This window comes from Mastacembelus armatus, chromosome 19 (genome assembly GCF_900324485.2).
Source record: "Mastacembelus armatus chromosome 19, fMasArm1.2, whole genome shotgun sequence".
NCBI lineage: Eukaryota > Metazoa > Chordata > Actinopteri > Synbranchiformes > Mastacembelidae > Mastacembelus > Mastacembelus armatus.
Window position 1 is genome coordinate 12,467,278 of NC_046651.1, and position 27,024 is coordinate 12,494,301.

The following is a 27,024-nucleotide window of genomic DNA, read 5'->3' on the forward strand; positions in this document are numbered from 1 at the left end:
GTCAATTGCAGGCCTAGAATCGTGTCCATCTTGTTTTCTTTCACCTATTTTCTACTGGAGCTTTTCCTTGAACCAACTAATAGGGTGAGCATACCTTCTGGGGCTGTGTAAAAAGTTAAATTTATGGGGAAAAAAGACAGAAAGTTCAGTTTTTGACAGTTTGACAGTCTTCACAGGCTCTACCTGACATCTGGTTGAACAATCCTATTGCTTACAACTATATTTTTTATAAATAGTATTTCCACTCCACATCAGTTTACCAAATGTCTATTTTGAACTGACAAGGTAGCCAGTTGTGGGGTCCACTATTGCACTTCATATTTCAAATTCTGAAAATAATCTTGAAAACAAACTTGGCATGAAGAACACCCCTGGTAGCTATTTGAGGAATTTCAGAGAAAGACTATTGAGTTTTCCTGGCACTGAAATATGGGTGTGAACACGTGTTTACATTTGGAGAGGACCCCAGGAGAGAGCTGGGATAAGCCACTCCCTGTCTGTTTCCATTTAGGACTCCTGACCGCTCCCAGTTCACTATCGGCATGACATTTATAACATAGGATGAAGCAGGGACTCATAACATCTCAATGACAGAGACTTTCACCTTATCTCAGTCTGTCTCTCTTGTTTTAGCTTTGGCTCCAAGTTACATTCTTGCTGTATAGAACTTCAGCAAAACTCTAAATATGTTTATGCTAAATGATGGCACGCCAGGAAGTATATCCTTCCATTTGGACGGGAAACGTATGCTTTCCATGTGGCGTGATAGCAGGAGGTAGGAGGAGGGGTGCGTGGAAGCAGGGGATGACTAATGAGGATGACTAAGAGATGTGTTCAGGGTGCTTTTCCATGTCATTTGTCTAGGCCATCAGTTGATAAATATACAATGTATGTGCTGAGACAATGTGTAATAAATGTTCAAACATTAAAAGCAATCTGAACATATCACCTTGAAGTTTAAATGGGCATATTTTCATAATATATATATTTTTTAATCCATCATTATATCAGAGCTGCAACTAACAACTATTTAGATTACAGATTATTATACTGATTATTCCCACCACACACATATGCTCTGATTGGTGCATTTAAGTGACAAAATAATGTAAGTGACTTCCCCTGTTTAAGGTAGTTTTACTATAAAATGTGTGTGTTATGTGTTATTATTCTGATTATGCTACATTTTTAATTATTCAAACTGAATTTAGATCAAATGACTTTTAACTTGAGTGACAGTTACTAATCACATAGTAAAAAAAAAAAAAAGAAATGATGTTTTATTTGTGGAGCAAATCACCAATACTCTGACAGATGACTGCAGATAAGACCATTGCTCATTCTTGCTCCCAGTCCCCTAATCAGCCATCCTCCACATTCTTATCAGCGCAGGCTCATATTGGAAACCTCATAGGCTAAATTAGATTGACTATTAATTTAGTGCATTCCCTAGGTAAAATAGGTTTGATTGCATTAAATTATCCCACTGATTTCTAAAGGAGGTAAGGCACAAATGAAATGACCTGGATAACAAAATGAAACGGATTGGGACACAAAATTCTCTGCAAGGGCATAACATTGAACTCCATTTTCAGTTGTATTTTTACATTAAGAGACTATTTACAGTAGTATCTGAGAACTCTATAACAAGTGTTTATCTTTCGCCTGAGTGAAAAGGCTCCAAGGGACCATTACAGCAGCAGAGCAACATTTGTTGTAGTTACCCTGCTAATACACATTATATGCAAAGCATTTTCTTCACGATATAAATATAGAAAAGAAAATGTCAAAAAGATTAATAAGGCCTTTTTAATAAGTGAGGCTCTAACATCACAGTGAGTTGTGATGAAGTTGAAAATATCGAAGCAAAAGTTCTTAGTCATTACAGCCAGATGACCAATGAACATAACTATTAGTGGACATAACTGTCCTGGGGCTTTACCCTCAGCGCCCTGTGATTCAGTCATGATTGAAACAGATGGCACTATATAAACAGCAGAGCCACACTATAATGGCTCCTTCAATTAACAGCCATTTAATTTGGCCTGCTTCAGTGGTCTTTTGTGTTCAGCAGCAATAGCCATTATAGACACTATAACGCACCATTTAATGGAGGAACAAAGAGCTAACTTACTTGGGAATAAGAGGCCACATAATAAATCAATTGCAAAACAAAAAAAAAAAAAAAAACAGAGAGGATGGAAGGTGTTTTTTATTTTATTTTGGTCACTGTATTAAGTGACTGAACCAAGTTTAATGCTGGGGCATGCAGATTATTTCTCACTATGTCTGAAGGAAATTAAAGACATTTTCTTATGACCACTATTATACAGTGAGTCATGCTATATAGATGGAGATAATCAAAAATTGTTTTTTAATTGAGAATCATTTCGGAATCAAATCCTGACACCATGAATTTAAATTGATTTGTGAGATTCCCAAAGACTCTCACTCGTAAAAGCAAAGGATTTGAGGGAATGTTTCTCATGTTTATAAACTTGGAAAAATATTTGCAGTTAATTTATATCTGGATCTCAATGACATTTACAGTTTCACGCTTTACAGGTTTCGCTTCATAAATTGTTTAGAAGAGGTAAGCCACCCAGAGCTTAATGCAACTTATAGACAAAATGGTACAAAATCATCTACAAATTCAGAGTAGTGTTTCTGATGAATTCTGCGGATGTCCATTAAAAAGCCAGTTCTTAGTGTCACAGTCATGCATCCTCACTAGATGTGTATGCACGTGCAAAGACAACACATTGTACATGTATTTATCCACATCTATATACATCTCACACACACACACACACACACACACAAAAATAAGCATTTTCACACTGCTGCCTTCTGACCTGAAGCTCTACCTGCAATCCAGCAACGGGTAATGAACCGTACAAAAATCCAACTTCCCACACTGCCCCGAAGGTGTCTACCCATCCCTCCGTCCGTATGACTGACACTCAGAGAGCAACATCAGCTCGGCTATGTTAAATACATCCATCTGTTTTTGCAGACCAATCCAGACTGGTTCTCTACATAAAAGCCAACATAAACCCCTTTTCTCAGGGCAGAATGGCACATGTATATTGCACGATATCATTTTCAGGTATTGAGATTAACCTCCAGCACTGGAAGAAAATACTGTGGCAGGAGCAGCTGAACAGTGACTTTACATTTGCTTTCACAAAAAAGAGGGCAAAAGGATACATCAAGGCAGTGTCTGTGCTATGTGTACATACTGTAGCAGTGTACACCTTAGCACTCTGGGAGTTTATATTACAAGACATAAGGACATGGCTTATTATATGTGAGGGAGAAAAAAAGGGTATTGGTATGCCCTTCTCATTTAGAGAGGCACTACCAAAATGATACAGCACTGAGTGGAAAGAATTTGGAACTGTTTCAGCTTATTCTGCAACGCAGCATGACGTCATCTGGCAAGGTGCTGCACTGGCCAATTACACACATGTAAGCAAGCATTTCTGCTGGATTACTTTGTTACATCAATGTCGTGTTTCTGCCACTTACTAAATACTATTGTTTTACCCAGCAGGGAAGCTCATGATCCAACCTCAGGGAAGCTGATTCAAACTGTCAATGTAATGACATATGAGTTTTGTAAACAACGTACTGTACAGGTACATTTGGCTTCGTCATAGCCAGAAAGCCTGCCCATTTTTTGGTTTTAGTTTATTACAGCCCAGTAATGACCAGCTTGTGTTGTCAGTACACATCTCTATTGATTTGTGACATTCTGACATTTTCGCAGCACCATGAAGGACTTGTTTTTCCATCTTGGGCTTTAGCTAACAGAGATGTGTAGGGGCATGAGGGGTCAACACAGAGTCAGGGAGGTGGCTTTGCACTGTCTTCACCTCTAAACAGCCAAAATACAGATCACAGTTATCAGTCCCGAGGGCTTTTTAAGCTGCCACCATGTGAAGAAACTGTCATCTGGTTTGTAATTACACAGCCCTAGAGACATTACATCTTGGATGGGAGACTCAACCAGAACCTCATTTCAGTGTGTCTGGGGTTAGGCAGCCTCAGAGGGGGGGTTGAAAAGAGCAGTCTGTTGGTATATGGTGTATGCTGCACATGAGATGTATTGGTGGAAGCTCCTATTGAGGCTGAGCGTCATTCATGGCTTTAGCGAGAGTCCATTTCAAATTATTAATGACAGTCGACGTTTGTTTTTACAGATTAGTTGCACAGAACAAATACTGAAGTGTTTTGTATAAACATTTGTCATCTTAAATTTCTCTTTTTCCATGTAACTATCAGACATCTGCAGTGGAAATGTGCATTAACGACAATCAGAGGCTACAGCAGGAACACTGGACTGATTGGGCAGAAAATGGCTGCTCTGGAGCACAGCAGTGATTGCACAACCACAGGATTCTTGCTCACATGGAGCTTTTTTTTCCTCTCCTCTATTTTTTTATTGTTACAGAAAATAAGAAAATAATGTCAGGCTTCTGCACCTGACAATGCATTAAGTTTTTTTTTAAGATACCCTGTGATACCTAAATCAGACATCAGACCATCATGATATGAGGTTAGCACGGCAATGCCATGAACCTCCATGACTGATTTAAGGCCTGTAGTCCTGCTACAGAGCAAGCGGTACATTGCATCTGTTCATATAAGAGGCTGTAAAATAAAATAAAATCTAAATACATTCAGTGAAATCATAAAACACATGAGAAATGTTACATCCTATGGCAGCTATACAGCATTTGGAAGTAGCAATAGCATATTTCATGAGTGTTTGTTTCAAACATAAAGAAAACGCTGTTCTACTGCAGGCAATAGACTGACGAAGGAATTTCTGCAAGACTTGCAGGTCATACCGATGACAAAACATAATATTCCTCACAAGTCAACAAAAACGTTTTGTGGGTGATTGTTAAATCCTCGCTGAACTTTATCAGCAGGAGCCATGAGTCCACTGACAGTGAAGGGCTGGAGCTCAAGCTGCTCTCATCTCAATCTCGTTCCACATGATTATTCTCAATTTCACAGCTGATGGTTTTTACTGAGACAGACGGCAGAAGCCAAATGCCAAAGTACAGAGGAGAACACTGGGAGGTGGGAGTGAAGGTTAGAGGGGGAAAAAAAAAAGATAAGCTGGTCACTCAACTTCATCACCAGTGTTTGGGACAGAAGTAATCAGTGATCGTGACCTATTGACAGATGCAGAACGGTTGAGAGGTGTGGGGACCTTAGGTCTGACAATACACACCTGGCTTTAATATGAACCTGCAGAACTGAAGGGAAAAACACGCCCATACACAGTGAGGTTTTCCCTCTGCAGGTGAACAGATCAAGTAGCTATAGCATGTAGAAATCAAGGTAAACAAGGGAAAACCTCCACTCATTGATTCATTTTAATTCCACAGAGTAACATTTCCACCAGAATTCAAACCATTCCAGAGAGACATGACTTTAAAGGTCTGTTGGTGTTCAATACTTTTCTTATTGATAAAGCCTAATATTGTTTATACTTACATGCCATAGAGCTCCATTGTTGTCAATTAACTTTAAAAAGACACTGCTGTAGCACTGGGTGTTCCTTCATTGTGATGAACTTGGCAGGTAGGTTAAGTCCTCTGGCTGACTCACTAAATCTGCTGCTATTCACATTTGTTTGAGCCATGCTTTTCTTTCTTTAAAATGAAATTATATAATCCATGACCCGTTGTTTAAGATTTACAACTTTACAATGGGAATAAAGGGCTGAGGACCTGAGGATGGGTTACATGACAATAATAAAGTATTTCCAGGGTTATCATTTAAGAGTTAACAGTTATCAAAATCATATTTCTCCAAATGTTGTGAATATGTAAGACTGTAAGATTAGCAAATTAATTTGCAAAAGACAATCCGTTGCAAAATGCTGCCAAATTTTGTGATCTATATGTAAGCTTTTGAAGCAGGCCACTGAACCCACTCAGTTAAAAGATATGACTACATTATACCTAGGAAGCTTTTGTAATCTTGCTTGGACTAGAAATGCCCTTTAGAACATTTTTGTCCACAGTCAAACACCACAATTTGTTGCAGCTGCTTAAACGTTATAAACTAACCAGAGCTCTTGAGTCATTTATCACAGGTCTGGTAAAACTGATGTTTTTATGGTTCTAATCACTGAAATGGCTTTTTGGATGACTTAAGAAACACAGAACAATTACTTTTTTGCTTTCTAAATTGCTTAGTCTAGTCTCTAATATTTTTAAGGACACGTGTACTTAACATAAGGCACACAGCGTTTTTCTTGTTCATGAATTATACCACACGAACAGTTGGCTTTGTCTTTCTTTAGGAAGCTATTTTTATGAATTTGAGTCTTTATGCTGCTTGGAGTGAGTAAGTCTGTCCCAGCTGTGTACACACCTAAGCGAACAGAATCACACAAGGTACTAAAAAAAAACTACAAAATCTGAGAGTCTCATGGAGGAGGAGTGCTAGTGAAAATTACAGCATCACTCTAGGGAGTGGGCAGTAGGTGCGGGACTTGATGAATCAAGGACCTTTTGTTCACAGTAAAAAATGACTGCTTGCATGCAGTTGGAAAAGAACATCTCTTCAGCGGTGCAGCAGTGCTTGGCAGGGAGGCGGGTGTCATTTGGAGCCATTTAGGTATTTTAGCTGACGCAAAGGGGGATGGAGCAGAGCAAGGTCATTTAAAGAGGATGCAGAAGATGATGATTTGGCCAGTGCTGAGTGTTTAACTGGGTCTACTCTAGTAGAACAGAGTAACAGCTGAATGTGCAATGACAACACTCAAGGCATAGTAATGACACTGTGAGACATACACAATACATACTGCACATCTATAGGAAGATACATGGGGTAAACTGACATATGACAAGCATTGCTGACCTGCAAGGTATTTTATATATATACATGTGGGTGAGTATGCACAGTTAAGACTGTAAGTAGATTCTTTAAGGCTCCATTAAGTCTTTAGTGAAATGCAAAATTCCACCCTCTAACGTAAATATTTGCTGTTATTTTTGCTCATTAATGATAGCAAAATTAATACCTTTTGACTTCTGACTATTTATTAGATCAAATAAATACTTTGAATGTGTCAGCTTGGGGGTTTCCTTACATTTTACAGATGAATCAGTTGATTCAAGTTCAAGGATGTTAAAACATATTCACTTGGAAATTCATGGCAATTTACATCCCCCACATATACACAAAAGGAGCAGGATCAAACCACCAACCCATATGACTAATGAGCAACATGTTCTACCACATGAACTACAGCTGCCCTAGTCATGTCTTAGACATGAATGAAATAACCTCACAAGTAAGGAAACAAACATTAAAAACAGACTTGCAACATGTAATACAGGACTTTTTTTTTTTGTCAAATGGACCCTTAATGGAAAAACTGCAGTATTTTTTTTACTAGCGCCTACGGTCAAAGACGTCTTTTATTTTCTATCTCTGACCTTACAATTTCCAACTTCAGGTAGCTGGCACACATCTGCAAATACACACACAAACACACTGGGCTACAGTCTAAAATGTGCACAGAAAAACAAACATAGGCTCTCACACCCTGACTGAGCAAACAGATCCTGCAACTCCAAGGTTTGAATAATTACTCCATTCATTAACCCAACTTAATGCCTTTGACCTCCATCAGCACCACAGCTGTCAAGACATAATTTCTTAAGCAATATAACCAAGACAGCCAGTATACTTAATAATGATGAACACATGTTAAGTTTCCGTTTCTAACTTTAAAGCACTTTACTTTATTACCCTAAATATTCAAAACAATTTTAAATTCAATCCCTTGGCTTTAGATTATTCATCAGTTTTAAAGGACAAAGATGTTTGCATTCTGGCACATTCCTCAAACATTTACAAATCAAAGAGCCTGACAAAACACAACCACATTAGCATTACTCCTTTAAAATCAAAAAACAGCTGTATCCTAACATAAGTAGTTGCATTGAGAATTATTATGCTCACATTAGAAAATGAGGACACTGACAGACTGACTGGCACACTGTGGTCCTTACGGGACTAATGAAGGATGATAAAGTGATTTCTAGTTACAAACAAAATATTTGCAGCTTTTGTGACACCTTTAGCGAAAACAAGTGCATGTACTAACTAAGAGCACACTGTAGGAAGATTTAGTCGACTGCAATCTGAATTAGTTTCCAAAACGACACACAGATAGCTTCAAAAAAATCCAAACGTTTTCCTACCGGTGTCGGACGGTTTCACGGATCCTCCGTTGTTGCGGTCCATTTCCAGCTGTCACAGATTACAGCGCGAGCTCAGCTGCAGGCGTCTCAGTCCCGCGAGCAAGTCAAGAAGAGATAAACCACGCGGGTAATGTGCGCGCGCCGCCGCCGCCGCCGCCGCCGCCGCTTGCGCGACAGAGATACCGAATCACTGCGCGCCACGGTGAGAGAGAGGGAAAGGACAAATCATAAGGACTGAAGCTGCACGGTATGAAACTTTATTATTAATGTAAAAACTAACCAGCATCAAAACTGTGTTTTAGTGTTAATATAAACAAACAATTCAAAGCTGCCACTGTTTGGAAGCTGAAACCTTAATACTAGAATTACTTGGGCAAGACTTTACAGGAACCTAAAGTAAATACAAGACCTAAGCTGCTGTGATTTTATTCTTTTGTCCAGTGAGAGCAGTAGCAGTAAATGATGGCATAATGTAATTAATTTTGCCAAACACCTACCAGCATTTTAACAGCCTGGAAACAATGTTAAACGTATATCCATAAACTGTTCTATTCTAAAACCTACTTCCACTTAGCAGCAGGAGTGAGATGAACTTGTTGAGGGGTCAACAGAAAAAAAAAAAAAATTGTTTCATTGACATGTCAAATCCTCTCCACCTTTAGCTCCTGCTTGTTTCCTGCACTGTGGGGCCTATCACCAGCCATCATTCCCCAGTCCCACCCCCCTTTACATTCCCTCATTAACATTGTTGGACTGCGTTCAAAAGCAGATGCCTGCAGATGAATCCACAAGTACAGTGACACGGACAGATGCCTGCGTGTGCTGAGTCCAACCTGGTGGTCTGCTTTTGGGTCAGCTGTCGGCCGGACACTGATGGATGTACAGTGGAAACATACTTGGAGTTTGAGCTATGTCCTTCTCGTTGAAGTCCCTTGGTACTGTGCTTGACCCCGCCAGCCACCCTAAAAATAAAGGTGCACATTCGTCTGTGTGCACATACAAGCAGAGACAAGGGCATAAGGTATCGCAGATAATCAAGTGTTCTTGGTATTGCTGTTCATGTGTGTAGATACAAAAGAAACATAGTTACAAACAGCTATGCATGTGAGCTCAAACCACAGTAACAGAACTGGCCCCCTATCATTAAGGTTGGTTTAGGATTTATACTCAATTTACATGAAACGCCAGTCCAATGAGCATGTCCCCTACATCAAAGTTAATACCAGCGCTCGGCTCCGTCATCTCTTTAAGTGCTTTCATTAAAGGGCATTTTTTTATTCCTCTAGTCACAGAGTCATCAAGAACCTGGCCGCTCCCTCCGAGCCACGCATTTCAGTTTAACCTGGTCACTATGGCAACATTAAAAAAATACTGAATGCCTTTTGACTTCGCAGTGTGATTGAGATGACACTTGACGGATGTGAATGGTTCTTTTAAAAAAGAATAAGAGCGAGACTGTGGAAGAGAAAAGTAGCACCACTAAAAGCTGGAGCTTGATAATGACTTCATTTCACAGTTTGGCACAATAAAACCAACAATAAAGAATATATGAGTGTGACTTCAATATATGACTTCTGACTCAATCTGGGATATTATAGGTCTAGCTATAAGTCCAGTACAATGGCTGCAGCACATGGCATTCTGATCCTTTATTTCTCAGAAAACATAAGTGATTTATTGCTCTCAGCATGAGTGATGCAACACATTTGCAGACACAAAGTAACAACTAACATCCATTACTGTCTCCTGAGCTTCAATATATTTAGGGCAAGACAGAAAAATGAACCCTTTCTGCTCTGTGTGACAGATGTCAGGAAAAAAAGAACATTTCTAAATAGCTTTGTCCTTTCTCCAGTCTTCTGAACTGACTCAAAGATGAGATTCCTATAACTCATATTCTACCAGTATGAAAGAATCAGTCAACTACTCATTACTGACAACATGAAAACCAAAGAAATCTTACACAAATAAATCTTAATTTGCCCATTTGACTCTGGCAGAGTGAGAGGCTGCAAAATAAATTAAGAAATAAAATTCTCCCTCAGAATCAACTATTCTGTTGTGTTGATGGTAATGCATTTCCTTCCTTTGTGCTGACTGATTAGAAAATTGATTGCACATTCACTGGATAGGAGGCTAAACCCGCAGCTGGTTAGCTTAGCTTAGCATAAGATAGGAACCAGTCAGCACTAACATTTACTGTGTAAAAATGCCAGGCTGTATTTTTAAATTTAAACTCACATAAAATGAGAGGTGATCTTCTCATATAGCTGTTTCCAATGACTAGTCCCTGAATATTTGACCACTTTGTATCAGGAACTGAGAAAACACAGCTTGTCTTCAATAAACAATCTATGAATGTGAATTAATGGCACAAAGTAAATATTTCACAAACAGAAGAAAAATCAGCAAAGAAAATCAAAGTCATGCAAGATTGTTAAAGAAATCAATATGCTTTCAAAAGCAGTTAATTGTTCTTTAACCTGATTACTTTCTCACTAGCATCCCATCTGGTGGTAACACAGTTTGATATTTCATTTTAGATAAGAGACAATTATTGCACCAGATCACACATACTATCACTCTGTACCACAGAATGCAATTCTGATACGGTGTCCCTGTGCCCTTGGTATTTAATGACATTTCTTTCTGTCCAGGAAGATAGAAGGAATCCATCAGATTAGAGCGTTTGACTGTTTTCTTTCTTTCTGAACTGGGCCTGTGCAAGACGATATTTACAGTACTAGAGCTAATCCAAAAATTCTTCTTGTGATGACCACCACTTCTTTTTCAGACAAGGTTTTGACCACATTCCCAGTTTCATTTGCTGTCTATCTAAGAGACAGAACAAAAATCACTGGAACAAAATGTGAATGTGTAAAAGGTTTGGGACTGCATTTATTTTCAGGGCACATTTCCTTTATTTTGCAAATCTCCGCCTCCAAACGCAGCCAGTTTCAGCCCAGAGCTCTCACGCCATTATGATTTGCTGAGGCCAAGTCTGAAATGAGTTTCTTTTTTGACATTTTGAGTGACAGCTCAACAAATGAGAAATCATTTACTGTGAACAGAGTGGCCGCCTGCTTTTGGCAGAAATGCTGCCTGTCTCTGTGGCGAGTGAGTGCCTGTGTGTGTGTCTGTGTGTGTGTATATGTGTGTTCAACTGGCTTAAAAGCAGATTTAATGTAAGGTTTGAGGTATCAAAACCACAACAGTTTACACCATTTCCAGTGTAAAAAGCTTTACATGGCTAAAATTTCTTTGATACGTCTACATGGAGGGTCAGACCAATACAACAGACTGCAATACCTGTCTATGGAACATAATCAACTTACATATTCCTTCATTAGTATTTCCTGTAAAAAAAAAAAGGACCTGTTAAAATTCATACCACTTTTGCTGATCAGCAGACTGTGTGAAATACTGTGTTATACTGGTTGCTTTTTTACTTAGACCAAATACTGTCATTTAATTGTCAAATTCTTAAGACTGGTGCTACAAATATGATTCTTAAATCTTTACAGACTCAGACTATCTCCCTTACTCCGTTTGCATTTATTACATTGTTTCTTCAACCAGTAGACTCGGAGCTCCAGACACCTCTATTAAGAGGGCCAGGCTCATCATGACTCAGTGAAATGCTGCATTAACCCAAACAAATAAATGAACTGAGAACAATCAGGTGAACACCATTTCCCTTGAGGACAGCATTTTTTCCTCACTTTGCCAGTACCAGCTTTTTGTGTCCTACATACTGTCCACAAACATGTTACATGTCACAATTTGATTAAAGTATGAAACTGTTTAAACATGTCAGATGTCCCAAAAAATACATGTACACAGACACACACACAAAAACTGAATCAATTATTGAAATAGTTGCAGATAATTTTTATGTCAATCAACTAATAATTCATCTAATTTCAGCTGAAAGAAGGTGCTTTTTTCTTACTTGTATGCCAATGAATGGCCACATGCATTCAAAAAGATGCATTTATCTCATCTAACTGTAGCTCTTCCAAGCGTGATGCTGACATCTAGTGGTTGAAATATTTAATGATGCCGTCTCTCCTTGCACATGGACGCTTTAAAACACCTCCTCGTATTTAACTGTGGCCAAAAGTCAGATTCTGGAATAACATAACCAGATACATCTATCTTTGTTTTTAGGTAAGTCCTACATTGAGATTTTGCCAAGGAGCAAAGTTGCTGTAAGACAGGTATACCAAAGAATACAGAGAGAAGAAAACACAGACGCAACTTGATATGTCTGAGTGGCTGGAAATGGTAAAACAAAACTATAGGACAGGAATCCTAATTATGTTTCATTGCTATGTGCACACCCATAATGTCACATACTGCCATTGTACGATGATCTCATTCATACAACACCTGCTTAGGCAGACTTTTTGCTTAAACTATAGAAATGAAATTAACAATAAATATTTAAAAATGTGTTTTTAAATTATCATCCAAAGGAGAATTTGCATTCAGCTAAACTAAGCAGCTGATTAATGTATGAACCCTGATGTAAATCGTGACTCCTTTGCAACAAAGACTGCAGAATTCATAATAACATATGGAGCCTAACTGTACTGCCAAGAAACCTTAAAAACTCCTTCATTGCTTTACCATGCACTGCAAAACAACTAAAAACAAAATTAATCTGCCATGTTATTTATTATTTTTAGATTTACAAGTTATTTTCACATTTCCTTTAAAAAGGCTAGCAACTCCGGTGTTACAGGTTTGAATACATAATGAATGCAAACAGGTTTTTGCACAGTTGAGAAAAAAAAATTAAATGTACTATACAGCGTATTTAATCATGACTTGCTATATTAAGCTAAGCCTTGAGATTTTCTTCAATTCATGTTATGTCCAGGTCCTTAAAGAAAAGAACAAAATGCTGTGATCTAAACTGCAGTAAGACAAAAAGCTTAAGGGGCTGCCTTTTGCAATTTCAGCATTAATAATCATTTTGTATTTGTGTCTTTTGTATTGACAATGAGTGTAGAGGGAAACGGCACAATCAGAAAAGTAGTGTGTATACCATATACACACAAAATACAGTATGTATACTTAATATACACATATACACAACATATAGTGTGTATACTATATACACACATGCATGACATAAAAACACATTCAAATAGGGAAAATGGTAAATAATCTCAGCATCACCCTGAAAAAAAAAGATCATTTAAACAGATTTCAATCAACAGAGAGAAAGAGGTTGAAAATGGGAGGTAGATAGATAGATGGGGGAAAGACAGAAGTAGTGAGAGATCTTGGTAATTCCCTCTAGCTTATGATTTTGTTAAAAAAATGTTCTTTTAATCAAAGAGGATCCAGATAATCTCATCTGTAATCTCAGTTAAAGTGCAGGAGTGGCGAGTCGCTCTGCCCTCTCCTGCCTCTCTGGGTTTTAGCTACATGCTGTCCTTAAAACGATGTTCAGGGCTCACTCACTAAGTTCATTGTTTTGTACTTGCTAATTTCCGCCGCAACACTGGCTGCTGCGCCCCTGAGGAGCAGCTTCTTGTAGATCCACTCCTGTCCTGGTCCGTGCCCCTTGTCCAGCTCCACCCTGAGGATCGTTCTTTGGTAGTTTCTTCGCTGCGGAGACAAACACAGGCAGATGTTAAAATTTAGCAACTTTAAAAGTGCAGAGTTGCATCATGTCTGGTTTTAGTCCAGTGGTTCACAACCAGCACAGCACAATTCTTCAAGGGGTAGCAAAAGAGTTATAAGGATCAGTGCAAATAAAACACATGGTTCTATAAGTTGGCAACACCTTGGTCTGTCTACATAAAAGTTATTGCCAGTCCACAATCTATTTTGATTCAGCTGCTTTTAACTTAATGTAGTTTTTTTTTTTTTTTTATACTTGATACCTGCTGGACTCCATAGCTTTTGCATTGTTATGTGGTCTATTTATTTCCTTGTGCAATTAAAACCTAACCACCTGACCAATCAGAAAAGCAGGAGGGAAGTTTGACTCAGAATGATGCACTTACCAATAGCCATGAAAATCTCATTGACATTCATGGCAGTCTTTGCTGAAGTCTCCATGAAGAGTAGACTGTTGTCATCTGCATACACTTGTGCTTCCTGTGAACATTATTTAGCAATGCGGATAATATTAGAAATCTACTAGAGTGACAAGGTCAATGTAGTTCAATAACACAGTAAATTCAGGACACTGGAATGTTTAATTATGCTATGAAATGGATTCATATTGCTGTGTCTCATACCTGAAGATCTACAGCTCTCTTGTTTGCAATGTCTGCTTTGTTTCCAGCCAGAGCGATCACTATGTTGGGATTGGCTTGTCTCTGCAACTCCTTCACCCAGTTTTTTGCTCGTGCAAAAGTGTCCTATTTGAGCAACAAATCTTTATTGCTGTTGCTTTCATCCAGAATCTTCACATGACAATTAGATTTAACCCCAGTGGAACATTTTCCATTTTCAGCATGCTCCAAATACGCAAGGGGTTGACCAACACCACACATGACAAAGTGACCTCAAAACACCTACATGTAATTAAAGTCTTAATCTAGAACCTATAATTTGAGAATTTCTTTTTAGCTGTAAAAAAAACAAACCTTCATAGCAATATCAATAGCTGACATGTACCACTGATTATCAACATAGTTTTTTTCTGAAAACTTTTAAAGGCCAATGTCTTTTACTATAAACCAATCTGAATTCAATGTGTTGCTACTGACTCTGTCCTCCTTTGGAACTTACTGTGTTGGTGATATCGTAGACCACAATGGCAGCCTGCGCTCCTCTGTAGTACATTGGAGCCAGGCTGTGGTAACGCTCTTGACCTGCTGTGTCCCAGATCTCGAACTTCACAGTGGTGTCATCCAGACAGACAGTCTGAGTGAGGAAGGCAGCTGAGGAAACCAGGAAAATGCACATAAGTGCAGTGATAATTCATTGGTACCATCTAACCTTCGATCTTTTTGTTTGATTCTGCTCAGAGTGAACTATCTAACATCAATACTTTGTTGGTAATGACCAAAATGTAACTTTATTCATATCTTCCATACACACAACACAACAACCGATCTAATAAGACACTCACAGCCCCTTTTGAACAAAATTCATGTCTTCAAAACTCTAGTCTCTCTCTTACCTCCAATAGTACTCTCCTGAAATTCATGAAACTGGCCTTTGACAAAGCGCAGCACTAAGCTGGACTTTCCCACTGCTGACTCTCCCAGCAACACCAGTTTGAACTGGCAGATTTTGTTTGCTGCCGTGGCACCATTAGGCCTGGCAGGTCCTCCACCGCGGCCAGCCATTGACAGAGAAAGTGTTATGGATGAGAAGGCCTGAAAGGACAAGAGCCAAGTCTGGGCGCACAGGCACTGATGGTGATTAAACTCCAACTAGGAAGAACAGAATCCGTCAAATAGAGGTGGATTGATCCAGTCTGCCCTGAAAAATAATAATGATGATTAAAAATCATGGAGTAACAAATATATTACAGTTTTGATTTCAGAAAAAGATCTAATTCGTCATATCTCTGAATATTACTTATTCAGGAAGCAACTAAACCCTTGGACAATACTGACTCTAGACAGCTGGGGTTAAGAAAGAGTCTATGACGCTTTGAATACTTTCAAAGTTGATCACATAACTAGTTAACTTTAACACATATCCTTTATCAACCTGTGCTACCATCCTTTTGGAATCACTACATTCTTACATGGTGTAAATTTTCATTTAGCTTTAAAACACAGCCCCAAATAAACGGATTACAAAAGCAGCTGAAGCTACTGATCCTAACTTTGCCCGTAAACCCAGGCAAAAACAAAACCGACAGAAAATCACCTCTCAGGCTAAAGCTAATATACGCTAACATCGGCTAACAAACACGTTTACTAAACAAAAACAAATAACACGTTAGCATTCTTACCGGCAATAACAACAGCCTCCACACCACCCCGTGAGCTGAGGATTATATCACTGCTCCTTTCTTTTCTCTCTTTTTTTTTTTTTTTTTTTTACAGGGTTTTCTCTTAAAACACGTTCAGGTTCGGTAAATTATACGCTTCCGCCTTGTCTAACCAAAATACTTCCTGGATTTGCTTGTCACGTGACAAAATCTCACAACCAATCAAATGAACGGATCTCGCACCGTCACAAGAAACTATCTCCCCGTCACTGTCTTTAAAAGAGTAGATCACAGTAAGGTTTTCTTAAATTAGGCCTAAAGTTAGAGTGAACATTTTAATATAGAATATGTTATATAACGTAGTGACAGCTGCATTAGTTATGCAAATACCAACCTCTTAACCTCTTAACGAAATAAAAGAAAAGTTGGAAAAATATATCAGAAACAACACACAGTGGAATAAACACTATGGGGTTTTGTAGTTGATCAACCACAAGATGGTGCACTGTGATAAGCAAAGAAAAAAGTCAGTAGACATGCCATTATTTACCAGTAACTGAAGATGAATATATGTTTCCAAAGCTAATGAAGACTCTCTTCAAAAAAAAAAAAAAAAAAAAACTGCAACAGATGTTGGCAAAGAGAAGAAAATACAAAAGATGTAAAGCGTAAAAGCATAACTGAAAACAGAAACTGCCTTTATAGATTAACAGGTCAACTAAAACACCGGACTACTCATCCTGCACACCCAAACGTGTTTTAAACTATTAGGCCTCTGCTCACTACAACTGCAGGTTGATGAATGTTGGATCTAAGTTGCTAAGGTCACTGGACTGAAAAAGAATCTCAGATAATGTGCAGTATCCTGCAACTCGTGGATAAAGTCAAACCACATAACTGCAACACCCGCAGTCCACATCCGCACTCTGGCTAAAACACCTCTCTTGCATATCCTCTTTTCCCCACTGTTTCCTTTTTAAAGCTTGGTAGTGAAACTGTGTATTGAAACCAAAGATACCAGAATAAACAGGTCTAAATTTTAAGTTATGGATTAAATATGAAAAGATTGTTCAGAAATATAACAGTACCTGTTATGTGACAATTGGCCTTGGCCCCGTATCTTTTACAAAAAGTAGAGTTATGCCTTTTTTTGTCTGATTGTTTTTTACAGAATAAAATTGTTATTCCCAAACAAAAAGTGTTACATAAAATATTATATTTGTTTGTAACAAACACAAATGATTAAAACAAAAGTGAAAAAGGACAAATGTTGCAGCTCATTGTTCTTTATTATGAAATTTCAGTGGTGTACATGACTGCAGATTATTCATTCCCAGGAAGATGCGTTGCCCAAACTTCATTATCTGTTGCACAGATCAGTCCCGCAGCAAGAGGCAGATGAAATACCTGGGTGATTCAAAATTGCGCAGTCTCTCATATTCATGCATCCCTTAGAGTAGGTAGGCCCTGTGACAATTATGGAAAAGGGCAGAATGGATTATGAGACATCCTCTAGTTTTCAGTGAAAAAAAAGTAACTCCAACCTGGTAGAGGAAATGCTTTTTTACTTTATAGTTATTTAGGTGAAGAGTACACTAAAGGAAAAGCCTTACTAGATCCAACATAAATGATGATGCTGCCACAGGCATTGGTTAAAGGAGTGCAGTTCTCAATGTAGTCTGAACAGTGACGTGCGCCTCCGCAGTAACACTTCAGGGCTTCACCTGGAAGAAGATAACATAAATCCATTCTCAACCAGGTTGTATACAAATTACCACTACATTTTCACTGCTCCACACGAAAGACAACACACACTGCAGACATTTTAAATGACAGCTGCAGAGTCTAACAAACTCAAAATGTTTTGGCGGACAGATATGATTAGGTTTTGATCAAAGAGTTTGTAGGTTTACTCACTCTGGCTGACAACCACCAACAGGAAAAGAGCAACAAGCACAGTCTTCATGCTACGTCACAATGTTACGTCTCTGCACAGAAGAGTCTGTATGAAGAAAGTAAGGTGGATGAAATGCCACAAGCTCAAACTCCATAAAAAGTCTTCAAAATAATTGTTGAGCACTCTCATAGTGCCCACATTTAAAAACATAAACATAACTCACCTGGTAAAATGTCCCACTGTTGAGTGCTGATACCTCAAATGTGTGCAGCCAGGTTGCAAGCTCCCTTTTTATCTGGCTTTGTTACACAGTTGATGCCTTTTCAGTTCATTATTAACTCCGGAATTGTCATTTGGGATTTTTCACAAGTCAGAGACATAGATGCTGGGAATACACACTATCACAATACTGATTCCCTCTGAGAACACACAAATATTTTTTAGTTCTCATACAGGTATGCGTAATAAACTGCTGATGTCAGCAGTAACTGGTGAAAGGATCATTGACTTGTTTGCACTTAAACCTAAATATTTGTACAATTTCGAAATGTCTCCTGATTTTATCATACAACAACAAATCAGCTGATAAAAGACATTGAAATATTTAAACATTTAGCTCAAGTTCATTATTGACTTTGGAACTTGTAGCTTGAAAACAAATAATAAGCTTGAAAGCACAAGGTTGACTTATTGGAAATTTCCTATGAGTAAAAAGCAAACATACAGACACATTCCAAGTAAATAAACAACATCAAAATCTCAGCAGTTGTTGGTATTTAAAAAAATCAAAGAAAATGCAATTATTTTTAAGAATATAATTAAATTACCAATGTATTATGATTTTAATTTGGATAAACAGAATCCCAGTTTATAGGCTGCTTCTCTCTGGATGATATTCAAAATCAGCAAGAATTATTATTTTTATTATTATTTATATAATTCATTGTCCACAAATCACTCTGTACAAAAAGTTTAGTCAGCACATTTTCAAAATCTAATATCCAAAAACGTTAAAAAGATATCTCATCTGATGAATTGTCCTATTGGAGCTGATACTCTGAACTCCTTTTGTGCACCACTAAAACTGCCATCTGGGATTACCTCAGCGTCATTTACGCCAGGAAAACATACTTTTACACCACTGACTTACAGAAAATGCATTGTATGCTTTGGTAGAGTATTAAACCAATATATAATGACATCATATCCATACAAACAAAACACATTAGGACAAATAATAATGAAACTGTGTTGCTACTAGATTTTCCCCTTAATTTGCAAAAAATAAAACAATGTCAGTTCTCTGACATATTTCTTGTGCAATATTAAGTTACAATAATGACCAAAACTACATTATAAAACCAAAAATTTTTTTTGTTTGTTTTAAATCATTAAATAGGCTGCTCTTTAAGGTGTCACAGTGAAGCAGTGGTTAGCACTGCTGCCTCACAGAAAGAAGGTTCTTGGTTTGAAACCTGTTTGACCCAGGGATCTTTCTGTGTGAAGTTTCTAGTTTCTTCCTGTGCCTACTCCTTTTTTCTCCCACAGTTCAAAAACATGTAGTTTGACTGAGTATTTGTCTGTTTCTATGTGTCATAGTCTGGTGAAATGCCCGGATCACAATGTTTCCTGCCTCTTGCCTAATGCCAGCTGGTAGATAATGGATGGTTGTACTTTACAATCTTGGTTTTTTGGTACAGAGCAGACAAAATGTGCTGGTGACAGGACAGACCTGTTTAAACAGAGTCAGTGGACATGAACCTAACTCAAAACAAACAGTCATTAATGTTCTTTGGAGTTTACTTGTGTCCTAAAGTCCTGAATCAGGAAAATAAAATGCATGAATTAAACTGACATTTAACATTAACATAACACCACTGACCTACAGAAAATGTAATTAACTAAACTCGCTCTTGACAAATACATGAAAGATTCTGTACATTTGCTTATATAATCGTATTCAGAGTTGAGACAGATCAACCCAAATAAAAAAAAGAATAAATCCGTCCTCACCATAAAGTCACTGAATTCAGAGCCATTAATGAGAGAAACAACAGCTGCAAATCCTCTTTTCTTTTAAGAAAGCCGTCTGGTGACTTTCAACTTTGTTCTGTTCTCTCCACAGATTTTATTTAACTTACTGACTACTTTTTATAATAAATTGCTACATTTTATTGTGTTCCTCCTTTTGTGATGTATTCAAAATGTAAAAGAGGTTTTGTAGGTTAACTCAAAGCACCTATTTGTTTTCATTTTGGCAGCTGCTCTAAAAGCTTGTAAAATAAGGTTTTCAGCACCATCAGGCTGCTGTGCTTTTATTACATGGAAACAAATCCTGGAAATAAGATTTAATTGGGGTTAGACACAATGTGAAGGCTGATTAGACAGTTTCCCTTAAGCCATCTCCCTCTTAAATCGTCCCTTAAATACATTTAAAGTTTGTACATAATATCAGACCATGACTTGCCTTGCGGCTGTTTTGCAGCCCACCTGTGTCTCTAAATATGAATTTAAGATTGATTACAAAAATCATTCATCACTTATGTTGCTTCTACAATTTCTGAGTCACAACTTAAGATGTGTACTGGGTGGCTAATGAATCTGTTTTCAATTGTGCAGACAGTTATATAAAATACATAATAATACAATGTTCTTTAAGATTATCCAGCCGCATGTGAGGCAATCCTCCTGTGCAGGCACCTGTCACTTTCAAATGGTTGTTAAACAAGAGAAATGTTCCAGTTTATCTTTTAGAAGACAGTGCACGAATATATGTGTAAAAAAGCTTCTGCTTTGGTTAATGAATTTGACATCAGGCTGCAAACTAAGTCATTTTTGATCCCATTATTTTAACACAGTAAACACAACAGATCTCCTAGAAAAGAGCAACAACTAAAATAATCTGAAAGTCCAGCACGTTTCAAATAAATTGAACTGTGTTATTAAGGTATAACCACACCCTGTGATTTCCTGTTAGATCATATGAACTTACCTGCTGCAAACTGAGATCTTTATCAAGTATCATAGACAACAATCTGTTGAACACAAATAGCAGTATGGCAATGATGAATGCATCAAAGGTCTCAGGTTTCTCATTAAATCCCAGCTACAGTCACATTAAGCTGCCAGATTTTGTGAAATACTCTTTTTAAAACTTAAGATATTTGAGTTGGATTTCTGTCTGATTACAGACGTTTTATTGAAAGTGTATAAAAATAGATGCTTAAAAACTAATTCTTTTCCAGAAAAACTACATGTGACACCACAGTAAATGACACAGCAATAACAGTCTGCATATTTTATTTTATCAGCCAAGTGAAATTCATTCAAAATTAACATTCCTGAATACTGTAAATACTCTATGACTATAATGAGTTAATGCTAAGAAGGCATTCATACATTGTAAATTAATGACAGTATTAAATATGTTAAGGGACCAGTTGAATATGTACAATAATTTATGTTTAATTTATACGTAGCTATGCTGTTTATAGAATTGTAGACCCTCAAGATAAAAAAAAATTCCAAGCTTTTTAAAGTTTGTCTAGAGAAGGGTTTACTAGTGTTAATTGAATGCCTTAGTGAGGCAAAAGTAGGAAATTTGTTCACATCTCTTGAAGGAGAGCATAAAAAGATGTTCAACAGAATTATAGCTGAAATCATAAATTATGTACTGTGTGCTGCTCAGTGCTGCTTGGAAATTGGGTAGTCAAAGTCCAAAACACTGTGAATTTGCAAATTAACAATTCTAAACCGAGATAACTCATTGAACTTAAAACAACAAAATAATAGATGCTGTGTGATGCACATACTCTACAGTATGCCCTATATGCAAGGTGAAGCATGTGTCAGTTTTGTTTCATGGTATATATTAAAATATCCAACCACACTCACCTGTCAGATAAAGAACAGTATCTGTGTACAAATTTAACAGGTCGTCATGTAGAATGCTTCCACATTAATTTGGAAATCTTTTCCTTAGGAAAAAGAATAAACAGCTTTACCATGCAAGGAGGTAACAGATATTATCAACTGCAAACTGCCTTGAGGAAACTGGAAAAAAAAAAGTACAGTATATACTGGATCCCACTGCTGTGGATTTTTTTCTTAATAACACTTCTGTAACATCAAGATGAATGCACAAATGACATGCTTTTGCATAGAAATGGTGTAGACTGAAGTTAATCGACACAGAAGTCAGTGAGGCCTGCACTTGGATCATATATGGTTTAATCTGTGAGATCCAGACACCATGACTGCTCTGTGCTTGCAGTCTGGAAGTCGTTGCTGGACCTTTGAGATGACATGCTTTCACTGTCCCTGCTCTCCATAGAGCTCTCGTTCCCCAGCAGGCACTCCAGACTGGTGTGTTGTATTACAGATGGGTTGCCCAGTGGCAGTTGGGGCTCAAGAATATCTGACTGTGGTGATCCTGAATCCAGAGAGGATCCAAGAAGGTGGCTGGGCAATGTAGGTGGAGAGGCAGAGACAGGGGTGATAGAGTGATATGAATCTTCACTTTGGAAGATGTCCTGTATCAGATTTTGTGATGTTGGGGCAAACATCAGAACATCAGTGTCATCGTGTGTAGTTTCTGATATGTTGAGATGAGACTCAGAGGGCAGGCAGAGATGAGGGTAGGAGCTTGGTAATGGATCCAGCAGGCTGTGCATGGACATACTTGTCGGGGCACTAGATAAAAGGCAGGAATATTCATCACTATCACTGGGAAAAGATTGGCTGGTCCACAGATGTGTGGTCAGGCTCTCAGAGCTATGACATGAGACTAACGTGGGTGAAGAGTCTACAAAGAGGGTTGGGCAGGAGTCAGCAGGGGGGCTAGAGGACTGAGGCTGTAGAGTGGGTTCTGTTTGGGTTTTAGCAGCTCCACTGTAGCAGCAGTGGTTAGTAGATGGGACACATTGGTGGCTGTGGCCTTCATAGCTCCTGCAGTCATTAAAGAGGTGGCCTGTTGAAGACAGACTGAATGAAATGTCAGTGGTGGGGCCAGTGGGAGGGCTGGATGCCATTTGCACGCTGTAAGGGCAAGGGACTTTGTAGTGATGCAGAGGTATAAGGGCCTGGAGGAGATGCATAATGTGGTGCAGGCCTTTGGTGAGCTCAGATACTTCCTGGTTTAATGTGCTCATCTGTATGGAAAGAACAGACTGTTTAGTATCCTACACCACATGTTCTATTAATACACTCAGCACATGACTCTAAGAAACAGTTTCTTATGCAGTTGTGAAATCCAGAAGGACACAAACTGAATTAACTGATGCAAAGAGGTAAAAAGACGATAGAAAACTAGGAACAAGGGTCTAAAACACAAGTAGATCAAAAAGTACTTTTTTTCTTTTAGATTTCTGAGTCAGCACTCCTGACTATTCTCTGCACTGCATAAGAGCCCTGCTGAGTAATTAATATTGAGCCCAGACAGCATCTACAGGACCTGAGGCCATCTGCACTTGCTTTTGCTCTAGTTATGTTCAGATTCAGAGAGCAGGGACAGGTTGAACTTACAAGGCAGACATTTTGTCAGCCTGACCTCTCTGTATGTTCCCCCCTGTATGAGTACTTCCATGGATGGGATGCCAGAAAAGTATCTAAGAACTAAATTTATTTATTGGGTTGCACTGAAGATGTTTGTGATTGACTGAGAAAAATAGGAAGCAGGCTGTATTTTCTTCTTGGAAATTCATTAATGCTTCATGGTTTTAATATTCAGTCTGCTGAAAATAGTAAAGCATGGTGACATATAGATATAGAGTAAAGTTCATTTGGATCTTGGAGGATTTTCAAGCTACATCGATTTGGTCCAGTTAACATGAAGGGCCTGTATCTTACCTTTTGGTTGAGTTGACTGATGCTCTGCCTGACCTCCTCTGTCTCCAGCATCAGACTGGCATTAGCTTGTGCTGAGTCTGAAGAAATAATAGTAAGTCATCTAATAAAACATCACTGCAAATTACTTCCAATATATAGATTGTTATTGTGCCAAGTTGCGTGTCTGTTGCCAAAGCACTCCCTTACTTAAGTAAATTAGTTGGACTTCAATTCACCTGAACTTGATAGTCAAACTAGAATGACAGTGATCATCAGTGAACGCTCAGGTGAGTTGTACCCTACTTTGACCTCAGTTGTCCTTTAACATGTTCTCTGACTCTTGGATGCCAGGCTGTCATTTCATTCCTCTGTGCTATCATATTTCCCCAGAAGGTGGTTTTGTGCTATCCCCTATTTGAACCCGTGAGTGCGCCATTAGCCATCTGGCACCCTGGTGACCCTCGCAGCTAGAGGTGGCTTAGTTTACCTTGAGTGCTGGCTCCTGTGCTGGCTTTAGGCCCATGGTTCTCCACGTTGAAATGGAACATGTGCCCGTTGTCTTCGATGCCATCTACAACTCTGGCAGGAAGGGATGAAGAGGAGGGAAGATGGAGTTAATGTAACAGTGTAACAGTAGAGCTTTTTCAATTATCATCAGAGGCAGCAGATGACCCAGGAATGTGCCATGAGAGCTGCTGCTGGCAGATGCCCATGTGGGTTTGAACATGAGGACAAGAACCCAGTCTGGAGGGGTAGACACCTGAGCTCTCTGAACCAGCACTTGCCCATATCTAGGACTTACTGAATGACTTAGGGATACATTATAAATACAGATGGTTGAGCTAAGAGGATAAGTTCAGATCATTTCTCATGTGCTAAGGATGTTATAACACAAGAACATTCACATATAATATACTTTACAAAGTTCAGTTAGATACTGTCCGTGGTAAGACTAAAAAGACAGTCATGTAAAATAAATTACACAGAAAACCCACATTTTATCTTTTGCCTCCATAATTTGACTTTGTTTTGAGCCTGTCAGGGGGGAACAAAATCAAGGTATAAACTTAAGATCACAGCAAACACATTGACACCTCAGTATTGAGAGAAGTCAATTCATTCTGATTTTAATGTGTTTATTTAATTGTTTGTGTTTTGGAAAATACTAGAATAATTTTAGTTTTCACAATACCTGGGACTAAGGTCTGGGGGTCCAGAACAGGTGACAGTTGGGATAAGCAGCTTTGAAGGCTTTTGCTCAGCCCCTGACTCTCCCTGGGCTGAAGTTGAGGCTGGTGCAGACAAACTGTGCTCTCGTTTTGTTGGTGGCTGAGGGGAGACGTTTTGCCCATGGATGCCACGGCTGAGGTTTGGGGAACGGCAGCGGCGCAGGGCGTTGAACTGCCTCAGCTCATCCCCGAGGAGGTTCCCCAGGGAGGTGCGGCGAACAGGGTTATTGAAACTGGGCAGCAGGAGGTTACGACGGGAACGTGTAGCTGGAGAGAGTTGGAAGGGGCTGTCAGGGTCATCCCCCTTGGTTTCCACAATAGAGGGGAGCCTGGTTTCCTGCAAAACAACAAATACAACATGCAGACTTTTTTAAAATTATAATTTTCACTGCTGGAGGCTGTACGAATCCTCAATTTCATCATTTATATTTGTTTTTCTCAAAAACCCTGTGGCTATAAAAACAGATTAGAGAAGACATAAAACCATTTGGGAATACTAGAATAAGAATTATATGAAATATTAAAATTATGAAAAATTATTAAAATGTTTTTAATATTAAATTAAAAAAAAACAGACTCATTTAAAATGACATTTACTTCTCTCTCTTTTCCACCTTAAAACACTTCATGAGTAATCTGGCCCATAGGGACCTGTTCATTTTCAAAGCTTCTGATGAAGTTTAATTATTTGGTTATTTAGATTTTTAAATGAGTTACAGATGATGAAATTTTAATCACATTATTATAATCCTGTTACAAATCTGTTATGCTCTTACTATGGATGCCTGTGCGCTTATGAGTAAAAACAATGGGTTCTAGATTAAGTGCATCTTTTAATAGACAAAGCTTGCACTCTAAACAGTATTTCATTAATAGAAAAAATGGGGGGGGGGATAGTGATGCATTACACACTGATGAAAATAGCTCATAAGGTTTCTCATTAAGAGAACGACTGACCCGGTTAGCTGGCTAACTCCAGGGAATGAACTGCTCTTTCTGTTGCAAATGAATTTCAACCTGTAGGGGAAGTCCTTGAACAAACTCTTCCACAGTGGACACTAACATAACAGTATGTCCCAGAAAAACAGCGGGGGTTTACCTTTACAAAAAAAAAAAAAAAAAAACAGATACGCACCTGCTCAAAACCAGAAACTGAAATACATGATACAAAGCTGCCCATCACAACTGTATCATGGTCCTGCCCTCTCTATATTTCATAGAAATTTAAATCCAGAAATCCCTGTCTTAGGGAAAAAAGCAATAATGAGACCTCAGAGAGAAGAAGAATTTACACCAAACTCACATGGGAGGGCCTGGGTGATCTTGAAATCCTGTTGAGTCCCTGCAGTGGAAAAACGAAGGCAACAAGGATCACAAAAGAAACAGCTACAGCCAAAATGCATGTATTTATTCAATATAATACATAATATAATATACTTATATTTAAAGATTAAAATTGTGCAATCTGTGTATTTATTCTTTTATCCACTGGAAATGTTTTCCCTTTTGCCACAATTTCACAATTTTGGCCACACGGCTGCTGCCACACAAATCGAATCATATAACTGAAGCTTTATTTATGCTCAATTGAAAAGAGATTCTGGCTAAAGGTTTTCTTTCTGCTGGCATGTGCAGAAATTTCTAGCAATTTAGCATAATAATCAGCTGGATGGCAAATGAAAGTGTGGCAGTGTGAAGTCTGGCTTAGTCTGACAACACAAGGCACGGTCTGTCGCTCCACCAGTCAAGTGCCAGTAATGCTCTTTGAATCAAGGAAACCACTTCACCAAGGATGTGCATTACATTTAATCCTTCACTGAAACACAGTGCTGATGTTAAAAATCATCACTGCTGAGAGGAAATAAAAGCAAAAATAAAACTCCAGCCATGAAGATTTGCATTTCATTGGATGTTGTT

At 38.4% G+C, this 27,024-nt stretch overlaps 3 protein-coding genes across 4 annotated transcripts in view; all 3 read right to left on the bottom strand.

The window, feature by feature from the left end:
* The window catches only part of LOC113135543 (zinc finger protein 385C-like), a 46,703-nt gene extending 38,342 nt beyond the window's left edge, over window positions 1–8,361 (bottom strand). For both annotated transcript variants that reach the window (XM_026315650.1, XM_026315649.1), the window contains exon 1: window positions 8,241–8,361. In XM_026315650.1, coding sequence (XP_026171435.1) covers window positions 8,241–8,283 — 43 coding nt within the window. In that variant the 5' untranslated portion in view covers window positions 8,284–8,361. The remainder of the gene's footprint in view (window positions 1–8,240) is intronic.
* A 4,540-nt stretch (window positions 8,362–12,901) lies between these two features.
* On the bottom strand, window positions 12,902–16,328 carry LOC113135712 (ras-related protein Rab-5C-like). The gene is made up of 6 exons (XM_026315935.1): window positions 16,177–16,328; window positions 15,391–15,695; window positions 14,997–15,148; window positions 14,501–14,623; window positions 14,264–14,357; window positions 12,902–13,862 (listed from the first exon to the last, which is right to left on the bottom strand). The coding sequence occupies exons 2-6, from the start codon at window positions 15,557–15,559 to the stop codon at window positions 13,738–13,740; spliced, it is 663 nt and encodes a 220-aa protein (XP_026171720.1). The 5' UTR covers window positions 15,560–15,695; window positions 16,177–16,328; the 3' UTR covers window positions 12,902–13,737.
* Window positions 16,329–21,499: 5,171 nt separating this feature from the next.
* The window catches only part of LOC113135354 (potassium voltage-gated channel subfamily H member 4-like), a 28,092-nt gene continuing 22,567 nt past the window's right edge, over window positions 21,500–27,024 (bottom strand). Inside the window, exons 12-16 of the mRNA XM_026315318.1 lie at window positions 26,411–26,449; window positions 25,071–25,444; window positions 24,366–24,457; window positions 23,900–23,976; window positions 21,500–23,202 (exon numbers count right to left, since the gene is read on the bottom strand). Coding sequence (XP_026171103.1) covers window positions 22,282–23,202; window positions 23,900–23,976; window positions 24,366–24,457; window positions 25,071–25,444; window positions 26,411–26,449 — 1,503 coding nt within the window. The 3' untranslated portion in view covers window positions 21,500–22,281. The remainder of the gene's footprint in view (window positions 23,203–23,899; window positions 23,977–24,365; window positions 24,458–25,070; window positions 25,445–26,410; window positions 26,450–27,024) is intronic.